Source organism: Podarcis liolepis, assembly GCF_965112155.1.
Source record: "Podarcis liolepis genome assembly, chromosome: 6".
NCBI classification, from domain to species: domain Eukaryota; kingdom Metazoa; phylum Chordata; class Lepidosauria; order Squamata; family Lacertidae; genus Podarcis; species Podarcis liolepis.
This window is the reverse complement of record NC_139559.1, coordinates 87,201,965-87,220,645: the sequence shown is the minus strand read 5'-3', so window position 1 is coordinate 87,220,645 and position 18,681 is coordinate 87,201,965. Positions and strand designations below refer to the sequence as shown.

Sequence of the window (18,681 nt, the reverse complement as noted above, 5' to 3'; positions counted from 1 at the left end):
AAAAAAGAGAAAGAGAAAAAAAGAACAGAGGAAAATAACTAAATTAATAGATAAATGGATAAAAAGAAGAACTCCTGCCTCTCTGACAATTATCTGTAACAACAATTATTCAAATAACTTGATGGCATCCGTTTAGGCGTTATTCAAATTTTAAAGGCACCAAGATTTAAATATTGTCTCTGTAGAGGTAAGAGGAATTCAATATATTTCCTGAATGCCTTCAGGGATCAAGAAAGCTCTTCAGTGGAAGGTCACCTGTAGGATTTGAATTATGTCAAGAAAAATGGAGACTGAGTGTATTACGAAGAATGTAAACTTACCAGACATATTTGGAAGTACTGATTTGCAAGTTCTCTTTCCCAAAGGGACAATCATAGAATCATAGAATCTTAGAGCTGGAAGGCACCCAGGGGTAATCTAGTCCAATCCTGTACAATGCAGGAATCTCAACTAAAGCATCCATGACAGATGCTTCCAAGGAAACAGGGGCAATTTGCCAGCCCCAGCTCGCTCCAGCCCACCGGCCGGTAGCCGGGCGATCTCCGGTCCTTGGCTCAGCATGATACAGCGACCGGCAGTTTCAGAAGCCTTCAGAAGCTGGAGCACGCTCCAATCAGCAGAGAAAATAACACTGTGCAAACAGAAGTGGCAGGAGACAGCTGTGAAAGTATACAGTGGTGCCCCGCAAGACGAATGCCTCGCAAGACGGAAAACTCGCTAGACGAAAGAGTTTTCCATTTTGGAGGTGCTTCGCAAAACGAATCTCCTATGGGCTTGCTTCGCAAGACGAAAATGTCTTGTGAGTTCCTGCGGGTTTTTTCCCCTCCTCCCCTTTTTCTAAGCCGCTAAGCCGCTTATCAGTTGATCCGATAAGCCGCTAATAGCAAGACGGATTCTTTTCGTCTTGTGAGGCACCACTGTATTTACAGGCAGTTTATTCAGCATATGTCAGGACAAAGGAAAAACATGTCTTCTCCCTTTCGTGTCCAAGAGCAAGCAGCAAAAGCAAAAGCTATCCACACAAACAAAAATTCCCAGCAAGCTGTGCTGGAGTGTAAACAGACATGTGACATACAACAATCCACACATCTGTTTTAAGGTGGGACGGAACATCAATATCCTAACACACCCAACCTCTACTTAAAAACCTCCAAGGAGGAAGAGTCAACCACCTCTCGTGGGAGTCTGTTCCACTGCCGACAGCTCTTGCTGTCAGAAAGTTCTTCCTGATGTTTAGTGGGAATCTCCTTTCTTGCATTTTGAAGCCATTGAAGACTAGATATCCACCATGGAATAAATCAGGCAACTTTAGATTTAGCTTTAAAGATCTCGGCTAAGTACCCGGAAACAATCTTGGTTTCGGGAGTAGCATCTCTCAGCAAATACTGGATTACAGACTCTTTGCAAAACAACATTTTGAGCTGTAAGGGAGTCACTAGGAGATTTCTGCGATGGGTGTAGAGAAGTGGGCAATCCAAAATTATGTGATGTGTCTGGTGTTTTCTTATTACAGGGACGGAATCTGTTCTGGAAGGGGATTTTTTGAAACCTTTCAAACAATATAGATGATAGAGGAATGTATTTAGATGAGCTAGCATAAAAACTCTGCAATGGAGTTTCTAAATTATTAGGCATGACACCATGGTGGGGCTGCAATCCTAAATAAGCAGATGTGCATAAAAAGGCTGGGAGGGGTAGAGTTTTTAGATTTCATGATCTAGCAGCCTCTGCCTGATGAGAGAGATTTGTGAGTCATCCAACAGAAGACGGGAACCTATTGCAATCCCTATTTGCCTGAGTTTGAGGGTAGTATCAGAAAACCATGTAGAATTATGTGTATCTCTCAATAAAGAAGTAAGCATTCCGTGTCTGGTCTGTATTAAAATAATTTTTTAGCCAATATTTGAAAGTCATAATCCAGCCCCTAGATTCTAGGAGATGCTGGCCTAACTCTGTACACATAAACTCTTGTGCGCTTGTCGCATTGCATATTAGTAATTTATAGACAATCAATCTTTCCTTTTAGTATCAGACACAAGCCCAGGTGAAGGATGCATTCTGTGTAGTGGGACAACATGTAAGGGTCAGTAACATTAATAACGCCACCAGCGCCTGGAGAAAGCTAACATAAGCCGGGGCATTTTAATATAGCGCCAAAATACTACAGAAATTAATAAACCCTCCTGCTTCATATATTACGGGACTGAATCCAGGATCAGATTAAACCAGTCTAGCTGCTATTAAAATTTATTTCCATAGTTCCTTTCTGTGGGATTTGTGTGTTCATTCCCGATGCACATTGGGAAAACTGCTAGTAACCGCTCAAGGGGTCTGAAGTGTGAGCCGCTGAGGTGAGAACCAAACACTCAAGGCAGGTGGTCTAAGGCCCCCCAACTCAATTGCTTCAGCATTTTAACAGAAAAGCAACACAAACAGACAGCTTCTACAGTCATTAAAACAAATAGTTCTCCATTAAATGTAGTAAAAGGACTCTGGGGAGGTATTTCCTGGGAGTATTTTGGATAGCAAAATGAACATGGAAAGAAATTACCAGAGTGGGAGGTCTGGGGTTTTTTTCCCCCCAGCACACATTTTTCATTTCACCAAGTATGATCCTTGCTCCATACGATATGGAGAGATTAGGATGTGGTTTGCCAAGTCATTTTGAAGCTCAAATACGGGAGAAGTCGAAACGTCCATTGCAGTTTATAAAATGTAGTTCAGGATTAGTATCGTTTTGCCATATTTGTGGTTGTTTAGTCGTTTAGTCGTGTCTGACTCTTCGTGACCCCCTGGACCAGAGCACGCCAGGCACTCCTGTCTTCCACTGCCTCCCGCAGTTTGGTCAGACTCATGTTTGTAGCTTCGAGAACACCGCCCAACCATCTCGTCCTCTGTCGTCCCCTTCTCCTTGTGCCCTCCATCTTTCCCAACATCAGGGTCTTTTCCAGGGAAAGGACATATTAGTGATATACAAAGTGCAGCATAGTTAAGAGAGACCTGGCACAAATGAAGGTGGAGGGTCTGTGTTTCTGTTATTGTCTACTATATAGTCAGTCCTAATTTGCACACCATTATTCCATGCAGCATAGACTGGGCTTCTTGGCAAAGCAGCTCCTTGCAACATAAGTGTTCTCCTGGGGTGGCATTGATATATAATTAAGCAGAAAGATACACCTGTGCTTTGAAAGGCACATTCTGTCTAGAGCAGAGCTTTTCAAACCGTGTGTCGCGACATCTTAAGTGTGTTGGCTCCAGTGTGTAGGTGTCCCGCACAAACTCTATCCTGGGGCTGGAAGGGGTTAGTTTAACCTCCAGTTTGCTAGTAAAACTGTATTACTATGTCACGAAATGATGCAAAACTGAATTGCAGTGGTACCTCGGGTTAAGTACTTAATTCGTTCCAGAGATCCGTTCTTAACCTGAAACTGTTCTTAACCTGAAGCACCACTTTAGCTAATGGGGCCTCCTGCTGCTGCCGCACCGCCAGAGCACAATTTCTGTTCTCATCCTGAAGCAAAGTTCTTAACCTGAGGTACTATTACTGGGTTAGCGGAGTCTGTAACCTGAAGCGTCTGCAACCTGAAGCATATGTAACCCGATGTACCACTGTACTGTACTGTGAAAAGTCTGGAAAGCTCTGATCTATAGCAACAGTTTTCCTCTAGAACAGTGATGGCCAAACTTGGCCCTCCAGCTGTTTTGGGACTACAACTCCCATCATTCCTAGCTAACGGACCAGTCGTAAGGGATGATGGGAACTGTAGTCCCAAAACAGCTGGAGGGAGGGCCGAGTGTGGCCATCACTGCTCTAGAATATGAATATGGAAAATGTGGAATTGTACGTTTACATCTCAGTTAATTAAGAATGTCACTATGGTCTGGATGCCTCACCTATGCTTGTACACATGTAAGTACAAGTTCCTCAGGAAACACACCTTGTACATAGAGGTAAATTAAGCACGGTTGCCCCAAAGAAGAGTAAAGTCAACATTTGGCATTCAGATGTATGCACCTTTTCCAAGTTTGCCCTATTGGTTTTCACCATTTTGACACCACTCCCTATATTCAAACAACACAGAGCAACATGTGCATAGGATTTCTCTTGCAGTTTGCAAGCAGCATGGTCACAAAAGTATATGCACACCTGTGTTAGAACTATTCAATGACACTAATGCAACATATCACTTCTAGCAGGTGTACGAAGTGTGTCTCTGTTCGTAAAGTCTCATAGAAGGTGGCCAACCCTGGATTTAAGTTGTGGTATTCAGCCTTCTTCAAGGACATTTAAAAGGATAAATCAATTACTTTTTCAGAAGCTAGTTAAAATTATTGCTCATCAACTGTAGTAAGCTTAATTAAAAACTCACAGAGCCTCAGTATTCAGTACCACGGTCTACAGGACCTGCATTTAATAGCAATTAAATTAGTTGCTTAATATACATAACAAGTGTTGACTTTCCAGTTAATAGATTTCAACATACAGCACAAACTGTACAAAAAGGGAGTCACAGAACGACTAACATTTCTTTGCAACACATACAGAAGAAAATACACCACAAAGACCCGTAAACTGTATAACCATGCACTAAGAAGACGGAGATAAGTCTTAAATTAACTACAGTTCAAGAATACGGGAAGGCAATAGTTTAATACAACAGGATGTTTTATCGGGCTCCAAAGGTGTAGTAGTATGGTTCATCCGGCCGATATCCGTAAGCAGTGGTGGGGCGGCTTGGGATACCCATGGGCTGACCAAATCCATCCACAGCAACGCTATGCAGAAAAGAAAAACACCTGAGTTGACATTTGAAAACAGACCCTTGCAAACAGACATCACACAGTGCAAGGTCCCCTCTGACTTTTTCCAGAATGCAAAAATATATTGAAATGTACCTATTTGGTATCAAGTATATGCTGGGGTCTGAAGTCTCTGCCCTGTCTTAAAGAACTGGTTCTTATCAAATCAGCTGTCTCTCCAGCAAATTAAGGCTACTTGGGTGACCAGCGTAACATGGAAGCAGCAATTAACACAAGGGAAGCCAGAGTGCTTTGCATGGAAAATGTTGCCTTATACTCAATCAAATCGTTGGTCCATCATAGCCAAGTATTCATCATCATCTTATTTTATTGTTTATAGCCAATAGCCATCACATGGCAGTATGAGCACAAATCGCACAGCTGCAAAGCAAAAGACATTTCATGCACCGGACCAGGACAAATCTACAATGTCCAAAATGTAAAAGCATTCCTTCTGGTCAGTATCCCTGGGGTTTGGCACTTCCACTATCCGGAAATGTTGACCTTCTCTTTCTTGCCACTGGTGTAAATGGTGCCACCTTAGAGCTGATGCAATTATCAACATCTGCCAGCAGCCATTTAATTTTCAAATCATCTGGGTGATGTTCTAAGGCAGTGATGGCCAAACTTGGCAGTTTTGGGTCTACAATTCCCATCACCACTGGTCCTGCTAGCTAGGAATGATGGGAGTTGTAGTCCAAAAACAGCTGGAGGGCCAAGTTTAGCCATCACTGTTCTAAGGCAATCTGAAAAGGGGAGATAAATTTAGCTCTGAGTGAATCATACAGTGGACAATATAAAATATAATGTATCAGATCCTCTATAAGCCCTGATCCACATATACAGAGGTACTCTTTTACAGATCTGTTAGTAAATCTCCCATTCAGATATTCAGTAGGCATTGTCTGAAATCTGAGCTGAGTGAAAGCTCGTATAACAGGGGGAAAAGTTAATTCTCCCAAGTACATATAACCCTTTTGCGGTCTGATTTAATTTTAGTGTACCAAATAGCAGGGTGGCAATTCTCTATATATTCAATATCTTTTTTTGCATCTTTGCTAAACACAATATTTCGCCTCTTGTGACCAGGAGTAACTACCAATATCACTGTTGGGGAGATCAAATAACTCTGCATCAGACCTCTACGAGATTTTACCCAGCCTTCTCTTGTCTGCAAATCCAAAAAGCATCTTTTGGCTAAGTGTTGTTTTGGCTGCAATGATATTTTCCTCCAATACAGAAACATGGATTTGTGTATACGAACTTTTATAGAGTTAAGGCCTTATAGAGTGTAGTGCTCCAGGTGTATTATGTGGCACTGCCAATATTGTACGCAGGAATCTATTTTGAAGGTAGTACATCAAGTTCCTCCCTGCAATGGTAACCCCATATAAGAGGTGAGACACAATCTGGGATTCAAAAATCTTTAATGTTGGTTCTCTCTAAATGATGGCCCTCTGTGTAACTGGTGCTTCTCACGCCTGCAAGTTTTTGCAGCATCCACATGTCGTTATGATCAAAAGGCCAGCCCATACTTCCACACATTCCTTTTAATCTGGATTTACCCTTCTGGAGGAAAACCTGATAGCCAATGGCCCGTTGGTGATATTGTGACAGCCCTTCTGCAAATTGAGCACCCACGTGGAAGCATCCTCCATAGACTGAACAGAAGCTGCCCTGCTGGCAAAACCTTTTGTGCCCAATTCCATGCATTTCTTTGCTGGGTACAAAGGGGCAGAGGAGCAGGCTGCCAAGGCAGAGGCCTTTTTGAACCGGTAGGTGGCACTCTCTCCTCATCTCTGGATGTTGTTAGCTGCTTCCAGTCACTTTCAATTTACTTCAACCTACTCAAAACTACTCCTGAACATATTTTTAATTAGGTAGGGGAGGGGAATCATGGTTTCAATTACGTTCCGATCAAATCAACTCCTTTAGTTCAATAAACATGAAAGTAATTAGGTGCAGAGCCTTACAGTTCAGAGCTCGAGACATTTTGGTTATTTCCAAATGGTTTGCGTATGTGATGGCTCCGCTATGACAATTTGAGACATTAAACCAACATAATATTAAAACATTCAGATCACTGGAAAGATCACTGGGAAGGCTGTGAATCTGGCCTAATTTACATGTTACTTTTGTGACATAATTGCTGCTCCTTTATGGTCAATTCCCACATTGAAATGCTGGTGTCTAAAGTTTTAAATGTAAGGATAGTTCTAATGCCAGTGTCAGAAGTCCAATGGAGACATGGTGCTGGTACAGAACTTTTTAGGCATTTCTTAGTGTGGCAAACAGCAACGAGGGAGGAGCAATCATACCCAAACACTAACATATAAATAAGGGGACCCTCACAAATGGGTAACTCATAGATAACTTTGTGGCTGGTAAGGGACAAGCATAGTAAAGACTGTCACCAATTTGCAGGACACCCTGATAATCAGCCCAGATCAATAATACTCGTAGGAGTTGCTTGTCTAAAAATGTGTTGGCTTTGCTCTTCATTGCCTTTCTTCCCCACACAAGAGATTCTTTAAGCTTCAGATGGAAGCAGAAAAATACACATTTCAGGCATCAGACTAGCAGAAACCCTTAAACTATTCCATGCAGAGAACAAGACTTTGTGCAGTTAATAAATACGTACCAGTGAGGCCTTAGAAGTTATTATACAAACTAATGAAGGTTTCATCTCTTCCTGCCTATTAGCACAAATTCTGACTTCTAAAATGGATGGTAGAATTTGTACAATGAAAGTTCAATGTTTCTACTCTCCCTACCAACTAATGTGCTCAGAGTAGTTGCAAATTTGGTTATATCATAGCATGACCCAGGGTCATAAAAGCAGATTCTGAGGCCTCCACGATGTGGTAAGAATTTAAGCTTTGGTTTGATTGTTTTTTTTAAAAAAAAGTTTATATGAACATAAAAATGTGTTCTGCAGCTGGAACTCCAGAATGACTATTCAAGTAACGCTTTAGCAGCTACAAAGAAGTGGCACAAAGAAATCAGCAAGAAATCACTCCTTGTCTCTGCACCAATGCCCTACCATTTCATAGATCTCCTTAATTTTCTTTAAAAAATAAATAAATCCCAGAATTATATGAAGGTTTTATTTATTTATAAATAATATTTCTTGCCTGTCCTTCAGCTGAGATCCCACGGTATGTTACAGGAATAGAAAATGTAATTTTAAAAGCTGTTCAGCTAACGGTTCCTTTTCTAAAGCTGCAGACAGAAGTGACGCCATAATCCCCATTTTGTATATGGGGACAAGACAATGCAGCAACAGGCAATGGATCCACACTAGTACACAAGAATTTTGCTAACAAAACGTGCACATGATAATGAATATCATGCTCATAGTTCAAAACCATAGGCTACTCAAGCCCCACCCTCTTCCGCACTGTGTTAACAAGCTAGCAATCTAATTCAAAGTTAATATTCAACAATCACCACCTTTCAGATATGCAAATTTTTATACAGCTGCCAAAGTGTGCTTGGATAAATTGGAGGTCTTGGATGTTAGAATTCCTGCTGTTCAGAACAGCAGTTGCACTTCTGTGAAATCCAACAAAAAAGCTATAAATAGAGGGGGAAACAGTCATTTATCATCATCTTTTAGACTATGTATCAATGGGTTTAGGTTTCACAAGCTTCTTGCCACTGGTGGAATATACTGACACGCAAAACAGGTTCAGGTCTAGTTGCACCCTGGAACCTTTACAGTGACTGGGAGACATGGAGTTAAAGTAGTGAACAGCTTAGCTTAGCTAATTACTGTGTAATACTAACTTCAGTTGCTCGATCATTTTGAGATCCGTTAAAATAGGACTGTATATTTTACCCCCCTCTGCACTCTTAATGATTTGTTTTTTTAGTCTGAAATCATTTCCAGCCATCAGTTAAGCTTGTGGTCTCTACATATGCACTTCTCTTGAGCACAAATATTTCTTTTTCCTATTGGTCTGCCAGCCTTGTCAAGAGAAAATTGCACTGTAAACTAAATGCCAATACTTAACCTCTCGGATAACTCGGGCTGCTAGCATGATCTAGGACCTCTTCAGAATGGCAGCTGAGCTTTCTAATTTGCTCGTGAGAACTTGTCAAAAGAGGAAATGTTCCAAAAATACATGATGCATTTTATAAAGTCCTTGGGACTTGCACTGCTTCAGAGCAAACAAAAATACCACATATATTCAGGATCTCTAAATCAGCTAAGACACGTCAAAGCAGCAAAGAGGAGTCTGAGAGGAGATGCTATAGGCATCTTCAAATATCTAAAGGGCTGTCACATGGAGGCGGGAACATGCTTGTTTTCTCCTGCTCTGGAGAGAAGGAATTGAACCAATGGCTTCAAGTGACAAAAAAGGAGATTCAAGTTACAAAAAAGGAATAATTTTCTGACAGCAAGAGCTGTTTGACAGTGGAACAGACTCCCACAAGGACTGGTGGACTCTCCTTCATTGGAGATTTTTAAGCAGAGGCTCGATGGCTACCCACCCACCAGGGATGTTTAGTTGAGATTCCTGCCAAACAACTCTTGGGATCCCTTCCAACTCTTATGATTCTGTTAAAAAGAAAAGTATTACACCAATAAATTGCAATAATTCGTTGTGGCCCACAAAACCGAATTTCTTTCATAAGCACAGTCTGCGACAGAGTAGGAGAAAGACAGCTTGTTTACCTGAGACTGCAGCTAATTTGGTGCTCACCTGTACAGTCACACATATTGGTTCCGTACCTGGCACAGAACAACATTCATGGCGCAAAGGCCTGGCCTAGCACCACGGGGCACATACACAAGTGAGCTGGGACAGGCATCATCCTGCTCAGTTTGAAAGCAGACTGATGCTGAGGCCTAAAAGAGCCGAAAACAGGAATGAAAGCAAAACCCAACAAGCTGTGAAGTGGATCGTGGATGGGCTGTGTTTCTGCACAGCCGCAGCCACTCAAGCCTGAAATTTTCTAAAGCAACCACATCAGCTGCCTATTAGGGGGTACTGATGCTGTTATTTCAAGCACTAAACAGCTTTGCACCCCAAATCCTGATGGAGTACTTGCTCCCATACCAACCTGCCCATGCATTAAGACAGGAGTCAGCAAACTTTTTCAGCAGGGGTCCGGGTCCACTGTCCCTCAGACCTTCTGGGGGGCCAGACTATATTTTTTTGGGGTGGGGAATGAATGAATTCCTATGCCCCACAAAAAAACCCAGAGATGCATTTTAAATAAAAGGACACATTCTACTCATGTAAAAACACCCTGATTCCTGGACTGTCTGTGAGCCGGACTGAGAAGGCGATTGGGCCAGATCCGGCCCCCGGGCCTTAGTTTGCCTACCTATGCATTAAGATCTTCAGACAAGGCTCTTCCTTTGAGTTCCTTCTGTAGGAGAGCTATATTTTATACATCCAGGAAGGAGAGGGGGGCCTTCTTTGCTATATCCTCCCAGAGGAAGTAAAGGTAGGCGCTGACACTGCCAGGTTAATACAGTTTTATTTGTCTAAGCTTTTTAGAATTCACCATATTAATTTAGCTAACTGAATGGTTTTTGGTTTAGTGCTTCTCAAATCTTATTTCATTGCTACGATTGTCAGTTTTGGTTTTAAAAATTCAATCATCAAAACACTATTACAGTTCATACACTACACTGGAATTCATATTTGGATGAAGATGTATTCTACAAAATTTCTAAATAAATAAATAAATAAAAAGAAGTAAAGTAGCCAGCAACAGTAAAAGTAAATAAATAAATGGCACACCAACAAAACAATCCACAAGAGGAAGGAAGGATCAATCATCATTAGTTTTGTAGCTTCTGCTACAGATAAATACAACTAGTGTTTGAATCCTTCCTAAAGTACTGGATTTGGTCTCTACACTGTTTGATACATAACGCAATACTAAATACACACCAAACTTGAGCCTATTTCTCAGCTGCTTTCAATGTTATTTTTCATCAACATACATCTTAAGACTCCTGCTAAATTTTGTAATGGGCTGAATTCTTGCAACAACTGATAGGTGTTACAATAACATCATCCTCCCTGCATCCCTTAGTTATCAAAACATGCTAAGTTTCAACACTGTTAAGGATTATTGTTAATTAAATTTCTATACCACCCTATATCTGTAGATCTCAGGGTTGATCACAACACAAAACTACAGTAAAAAACACACAAAATACGTAATAAAAACAAAAGCAGAAACCCAATAATTTCATAACATTGAAAAGGGCCTCAGATGTCTATAAGGTCTTGAAGGTAACAGAGCTATGACAAGCCTTTCTAGTAAGCTCTAGGAATAATGGTTTTTCTTTCCTCCACTTTTTTTTTTAAAAAAGAACCTCAATTCACCTAATTTATTTAGCTCAGGAATGGGGAACCTTTGACCCTCCAGGTCTACAACTCTCCCCAGCCAGCAGGGTCAGTAGACAGGCATGAACAACTTCTGGGAGGACACACACATTTCCCATCCCTGATTTAATAGTGCAATCCTCACCTCTCCATTCTGAAGGAAATCAGCCCTGAGTGCTCACTGGAAGGACAGATCCTGAAGCTGAGGTGCCAATACTCTTCTCATGAGAAGAGAAGACTCCCTGGAAAAGACCCTGATGTGGGGAAAGATGGAGGGCACAAGGAGAAGGGGACGACAGAGGACAAGATGGTTGGACAGTGTTCTCGAAGCTACGAACATGAGTTTGACCAAACTGCGGGAGGCAGTGGAAGACAGGAGTGCCTGGTGCGCTCTGGTCCGTGGGGTCACAAAGTTGGACACGACTGAACGACTAAACAACAACCATGTCTACTCAGAAGGCAGTGCTCGCGCTGCCTTACCAAAGCCTGGAAAAGCTGGGAAAGCGCTAACTAGGCATGAACACATGGAGTTGCATTATAAAAAAAACATAGAAGAGCCTACTGGATCAGGCCAGTGGCCCATTTAGTAAAGCATTGCATTCTCACAGTGACCAACCAGATGCGTATGGGAAGCCTATACGCAGAATCCAAGCATGAGAACAGTTTCTGTCCTGTAGTTTCCAGGAACTGATATTCAGAAGCGCAGTCTCCAACAGTGGAGGCACACCAGAGTCACCATGACTTGTAGCCATCAAGAGACTTTGCCTCCGTGAACTTGTCCAATCCTCCTTTATGTTGAGTTGGGCCCCTGGTGAGACGTTTTGCCGTCCTTGTGGTTTGGATCATTGTCAAAGCTGCTCTTACGCATGAGTAAAGCATGCACATAGCTGCCCTTTCATCAGACAGCAAATCCAAGTTCCACTGTGTACATCTCTATTGTGAAGTGAATTTGTGAACTCATAGTGAAGAAAGAGTAGAAAGACAAGGTGATTAAACCTTTTGTACTGCTTTTGTACCATGCAGTGGAGCTCTGCAAACATTCTGCTGGCTGTGGCTTGGCATTTAACAGCATGTGATCAGTGAGGAGGAGGAAATTTTATTCCATTTAACTGTTGCAGATTTACTGCAGTGAAAAAGGGCTATGTAACCCGAGAAGCGACAGAACAGAGAGATCAAAGCTGCAGTCTGGAAACTAAAATAAACCTTCAGGCTACTTCCTGCAAGAAAATTCACTCTGGCAACTAAAACAGAGTCCACCTAAAAACTGTTCTGTTTTATGAGCTGTCACAGCAGCTCAAGTGGTTTGGACCAGTCAAGTTCAGAACATTATATTTCCTTGTTTCTGTCTCACATACTTCTGTAAGCAGTTTTATAGGGGAGTTTTATTTTAAAAAGAGAAAAATAGATTCCCCCCCTCCTCTGGGCTGAAATTGAGAAGGTCACAGCTAAACACATTAAAATAAGCAGGTCTTCATTTGCACATTCCATGCCCATTTACTACATTTTAATATTTTATTTTTGGGATTTACAGGCAATGTACATTTTCTTTATTAAGTCTTCCGCATTCTGTTCAATTATTGTTTAATATAGGCACAAATCAGTTTACACAGCCCAGATGGCTTGTAACCCAGGAGCTGGTCTATTCCAAGCGCCACATCTGGAGGAAGTTCAGGGAGCAGCAAGAACATGGGAATTAATTAATACTAAGTTTCAGAAATTGACAATTTTTTTGTTCTCTCGTAGGACGTGGAGGAACCTGAAATTACTGCACCAACATTCAAGACCCAGTTTCAGTATGTATTAATCCTGACCAGACTGCAGGTGTAAGTGAGTTAAAGAGCCACATGTGAGAAAACAGTGCAACTAAATACTTGAGCTAGATTAACAGCTGAATACACAGTCTCCTTGAGAAAAGCATCAGATAAATGTTCTGCTCAGAATTATCACCACTCACTACAATTCACAGATATTTTATGAAATAATTAAAAACTAATTGCTAAAGCAAATTGCTAAAACTTCTACAAACTGCAAGTTACTTAGCAAAATTCATTGCCAGAGCTATCTGTCACTCACTCACTCAAAGACACACTTCTCTACAAGGCCTAAATGCGGGTCCTGCTATCCAAACACAATGTGTTCTCAGGAAATTGTTTGTTAGACAAGCATTCACGTAATGAGTTGACCATTTCCATTGTTTCCTATGAGAACATTTCTAATGTGTTCCCAACCACAGAATTTTGACTCCCATATGATGAAAAAATAACTGGGAAAACCTTCTTGAAACCTTGCAAAAGGCAAACAAGGGGAAGAAATTCTTATTGGTCTGAACTCTCCCATTTCCTCCCTACCTCCCACCATGGTTTCTGGTAAAATGGCTGGTGTGGATCAGCAAAACACCCAAAGTAAGTCTTGTTTAAGGCTGCTTATTTGCTTACGGTACCACACACAAGTCTGGCTGACTATCTAAATCTGTATTGTATACAGCACAGTTTGGGTACTAACTCCTTGTGTTTGGATAAGTGGATCTTTGTATAATGAGTGTCTGGATAGCAGGACCTGCAGCACCACCACCACCACCACAATAATAATAATAATAATAATAATAATAATAATAATAATAATAATTTATTTATACCCCACCCATCTGGCTGGGCTTCCCCGGCCACTCTGGGCGGCTTCCAGCAAAATATTAAAATACTGTAAGGCATCAAACATTAAAAGCTTCCCTAAACATGCATGTACCGTGTTTTTCGCTCTATAAGACGCACCAGACCACAAGACGCACTTAGTTTTTGGAGGAGGAAAACACGGGGAAAAAATATTCTGAATCCCAGAAGCCAGAACAGCAAGAGGGATCACTGCAGAGCTGTTCTGGCTTCTGGGATAGCTGTGCAGCCTGCATTCGTTCCATAAGACGCACACACATTTCCCCTTACTTTTTAGGAGGGAAAAAGTGAGTCTTATAGAGCAAAAACTGGAAGTAACTGGAAACGTGTTAACCAAAACCTGGCAGGTTTCATTCAGTGTTGCACAGCCACCTCCCCGTTTTTTCACTACAGTTCAACACTAAAAGCACAATTTAATGGGAACAGATCTATGATGTGACCACTCCAGGACTATGTTTGCCTCCCACCGACAAACACAAACACACACCCCACAACACGACTGAAGTGTAGAAAATATACTTGAGCAATAAAAAAAAGTTATTAGAAGCGCAGAGGCACCACCAAATACTGTATTTTTCTGTGTATAAGACTAGGTTTCCCCCCTAAAATATAATGTCAAAAATTAGGGGGTGTCTTATACTCTGGGCCATCTCCCCCCCCCCCCAATTTTCATAAATATGAGTACCCGAAAATAGGGGGCATCTTATACACGGGGGCATCTTATAGATGGAAAAAGTACAGTAAGGGAGGGTCTGTGGAGAAACAACATCTAAATGAGAACTCTGCAGACAGATCTCTGGTTTCACAAGTCTTTGGACAACTGTAGACACAATGGAAAAACTGAGACTAAGGCTAGAGAAGTGTTTCAGAAATGGGAGGATTTATAAATGAACTGTCCTAGGCTGAACTCTCCCAAGAGCTTAGCTGCTCCCAGGCCTCTTGGTTGCCAGAATCATTGACCAATGATAATAGCAGTAACTTCTCAGAGTTAAGCAGCATTCTGCTTCTGCCTAATTCTGTAGTGAAGATCCCTGAGCACACCTGTACATTGCACTGCTGAATCTGGAAAAGTGTAGTTTTTCAAAGGAAGGAGAGAAGCTGAGATACGAAAGGCCATATCTCCCTAGAAACAGTGTTTCCTCAAGTTTTGAGGTCAGAATGCAAGTAAACCATGACCCAACTCCATGTCCAGGAAAGTGCCTCTTTCCTGCAAAAGCAATAAGCGGTTGGAGTGGAGTTACAACGGCTTAGATAGGTGCATGGTCAAAAACCCTGATGACTGCTAACCAAACAGTATTATGCTGGACACTTTTATGTGTCCTTCTTGCTAGAGGCCCTGCCCATCAGCCAAGAGGCCAGAAGACCTGGAGGTAAAGACTCCCCCACCCCAGAACTCCTGGAGAATGCCAAGACTATCTTATGCCATCCGTGATATAAAACCCTGGCAGCAATTTTGACTAATAGGCTTAATACCATTAATAAGTAAATGTTCTGATGATGATCAAACAGGTTTCACTAAATAATAAGGTTCCGACATTTATTTTTCGATTTGGAATCATAGAGAAGGGTCCTATTTTTTGCAAGCATTTCATACAGTGAATATAATTTTGAACTTCTTTTTATTATTATTAATTGAACTCCTACTCCTACAGCCAAGCAGCACATCAGTTGACCCCAACCCCTGTATTGTCTTTTCTTGTGGTATGAGGCAGGGCTCCCTGCTCTAACTGACAGGTACCTCCACTTTCAAGAAAAGGGCTGCATCCAACTAAATTCTACTCAGAGAAGAACCACTGGTATTGATGGATCCAAGTTAGTGGATCCTTTAATTTCAACGGGTCTGCACAAAGTATAACTAACAATGGGCACAATCCAAGGTGTTTTGTAATATGGATTAAGTAGGTACAAAGGATTAAGATCCTTGATGAAATGTGACATGTTAAAAAACAGCACGGGAATAAAACTGTCTTAGTTATACAGTGGTACCTTGGTTTACAACCATAATCCATTCTGGAGGTCCGTTTGTAAACCAGAATAGGTTGTAACCCAAGGCACGCTTTTGCCAATGCCCCCCCCCCATTTTTGTTCGTAATCCAAAAAAAAGGTTGCACTTCTGGGTTTGGCGTGTTTATAATCCAAAACATATGCAAACCAAGATGTATGCAAACCAAGGTACCACTGTATTAAGTATAACACCAGAGTCAGCAATACCTGGGCATAAAGCAGGCAAGCTGATGTTGTTGCCACTGGCCTGGGCAGTACTTGAAAGTTGAGTTGGAAATGTGTTTGGATGCTTTCCTGAGAAGCTACAGCTCTTCCTCAGCAGTGAAAGGGAGATGGGAAGCCGGTGTTGCTTGGGAGCCACTGATAAAGACACTGATGGAGGTGGAGAAAGAGCCCCCAGCGGCTCGGCCCAGAATTGAAGGGGGAAACATGAAAGGAATATCTAATATATACAAAGCTTGTTTTCTCCTGCTCTGAAGGGCAAGGCCCAAACCAATGGATTCAAGTTACAAGGAAGGAGATTCTGACTCAACATCAGGAAGAACTTTCTGATGGTAAAAGCAGTTCAACAGTAAACTGGACCATCTCAGGGGATGGTGGACTTTCCTTCGTTGGAGGTTTTTAAGCAGAGGCTGGATGGCCATTGGTCACGCTTTAGTTGAGATTCTGCATTGCAGGGGGTTGGACTAAATGACCCTTGGGTCCCTTCCAACTCTACAATTCTATGATTCAATCCTCATTGGGCTCTTTTGGGGGTTCATCTCCTTAGGGTAAAAAGGTAAAAGGACCCCTGACCATTAGGTCCAGTCGTGACCGACTCTGGGGTTGCGGCGCTAATCTCGTTTTATTGCCGAGGGAGCCGGCGTACAGCTTCTGGGTCATGTGGCCAGCATGACTAAGCCGCTTCTGGCAAACCATGCCGTTTACCTTCCCGCCGGAGCGGTACCTATTTATCTACTTGCAGTCTGACATGCTTTCGAACTGCTAGGTTGGCAGGAGCAGGGACCGAGCAACGGGAGCTCACCTCGTTGCGGGGATTCGAACCACCAACCTTCTGATTGGCAAGTCCTAGTGCCACCCGCGTCCCTATCCTTATAGTACTTTTGTCTAAATATGTTTTTGGGGATTTTAGCTGACTTTGGGTTCCCTCAAAACCTCCAATACCACCTCCTTGCATGTGGGGGTTGCATTTTGAATGCAACAGGACTCCCAGGCTGGGGACTGGAAATGGAGGGAAGGAAGATATTTGCCTGTTAAGGTCATACCTTTCTTCGGATTAGAACATTCTTTCCCCTGGAAACACCAGTTTTTCAAAGCCTCTAGAGACCTTTTCTTGTTCACTGAAGTAGATTTACAGTTTGCTAATGCTGATGTGTGATAAACTAATAAAACGTTACTACTGGTTTATAGGCCCAATCTGCTAATAAAATCTAATTCAGTTCTTCCTGGAGAAGGTAGGCAAATGAATGATGTCCAAGTGCTAAAAGTCGAATATCACTTCATTTCACTGGACTTAAAGGGAACTCAGAAGTGTCTTAAGAACATTCAACAAAAGTGCATGTTATACATAATGATTAAGAGTCGCTGCCAACGTAGCCACTATCGCCAGGATCCAACTCTGGCTATGTGAAGTTATGATGGCTAGCAACTCCAGATAAGCATCAAAATCTGCAACCAGCTAAAAGCGCTGCAGTGTGGATTGTATCATCCATCTTCAAATGCACATGAAAACATGCACCTGATATACCTCTATGTTTGCTGACCTGCAAACATGAGCCTGCTTCCCCATAAAGTTCTCCTTATCCGAATAAAGGCACATACATGGTTCCATATAATGATACAGTACTAGTATATGCATACTAGGGGCTGTGCCCAAGCTCTCTTCCCTTAGACCTTGCCAACCCTGCCCTTATAGCTCATCCAAAGCCCCCCAGTTTGCCCAAACCACTGCTCAATCCTAATAGTGGCTGGTGAGCTGGCATGGGTGGGGTTCAGTTACTCTCCCAGCTTGCCAACACTGTGGGTCACTACCACTTAGCAAAAGGGGCAGGGACCTCAGTGCATGGTGGTGGAGCCAATTCAAAGCCCCTGCCTCCATGCACCATGCTAAGCTCCCATGTTACATCACTGGGCAATAATAGCACCCCAAAACAGTTCGCCCTCCCCTCCTTACTGCTTGCCTCAAACAATTATCATTTCAGCCTCAGCTGTGGAGGACAAGGAAGGGGAAAGTGGCCGATGACAGTAGCAGAAGAGGAGAGGTGCTGAGGAGTTATTCTGTTCTGCCTGTTCCTCTGTGGCTTGCATGGGCCTCCTTGGCCATTGCTACTGTAGAGGCTGAAATAGCAGCATCAGTCTGAGATAGGTAGCGGCAGAGCAAGCCAGCTGATGGGAAGGTAGTCTTTCTGTCCTGACAGTTCCTATGTGGCTCACCTGGGTCACCTGCCCATCTGCTTGCCCACCTGGGCTGCACACCTGCATGACAACACTCCACTGCAAATACAGGACAGTGGTACCGTGGTTCTCGAACTTAATCCGTTCCAGGAGTCCGTTCAACTCCCGAAACTGTTAGAAAAACAAGGGGCGTGTTCCGATTGGCTACAGGAGCTTCCTGCATTCAACTGGAAGCCGTGTCGGACGTTCAGCTTCCGAAAAAAGTTACCTAACTGGAAAACTCACTTCCAGGTTTGGGGCATTTGGGAGCCGATTTGTTTGGGAGCCAAGCCATTTGACTACCAAGGTGCCACTGTATCCTGGGATTAGGTTCCCACCATCTACAAATATTTAAAAAATTGTTGGTTTTAGAAACAAAAGCAACTGTAGTAATTTTATAGACTGTGACATATCTTGCTCTACTA

At 42.4% G+C, this 18,681-nt stretch overlaps 1 protein-coding gene across 2 annotated transcripts in view; it reads right to left on the bottom strand.

Annotated features, from left to right (window-relative positions):
* Positions 1–4,382: 4,382 nt before the first annotated feature.
* KIFAP3 (kinesin associated protein 3) overlaps positions 4,383–18,681 on the bottom strand; it is a 68,429-nt gene continuing 54,130 nt past the window's right edge. For both annotated transcript variants that reach the window (XM_083506769.1, XM_083506768.1), the window contains exon 20: positions 4,383–4,776. In XM_083506769.1, coding sequence (XP_083362895.1) covers positions 4,668–4,776 — 109 coding nt within the window. In that variant the 3' untranslated portion in view covers positions 4,383–4,667. The remainder of the gene's footprint in view (positions 4,777–18,681) is intronic.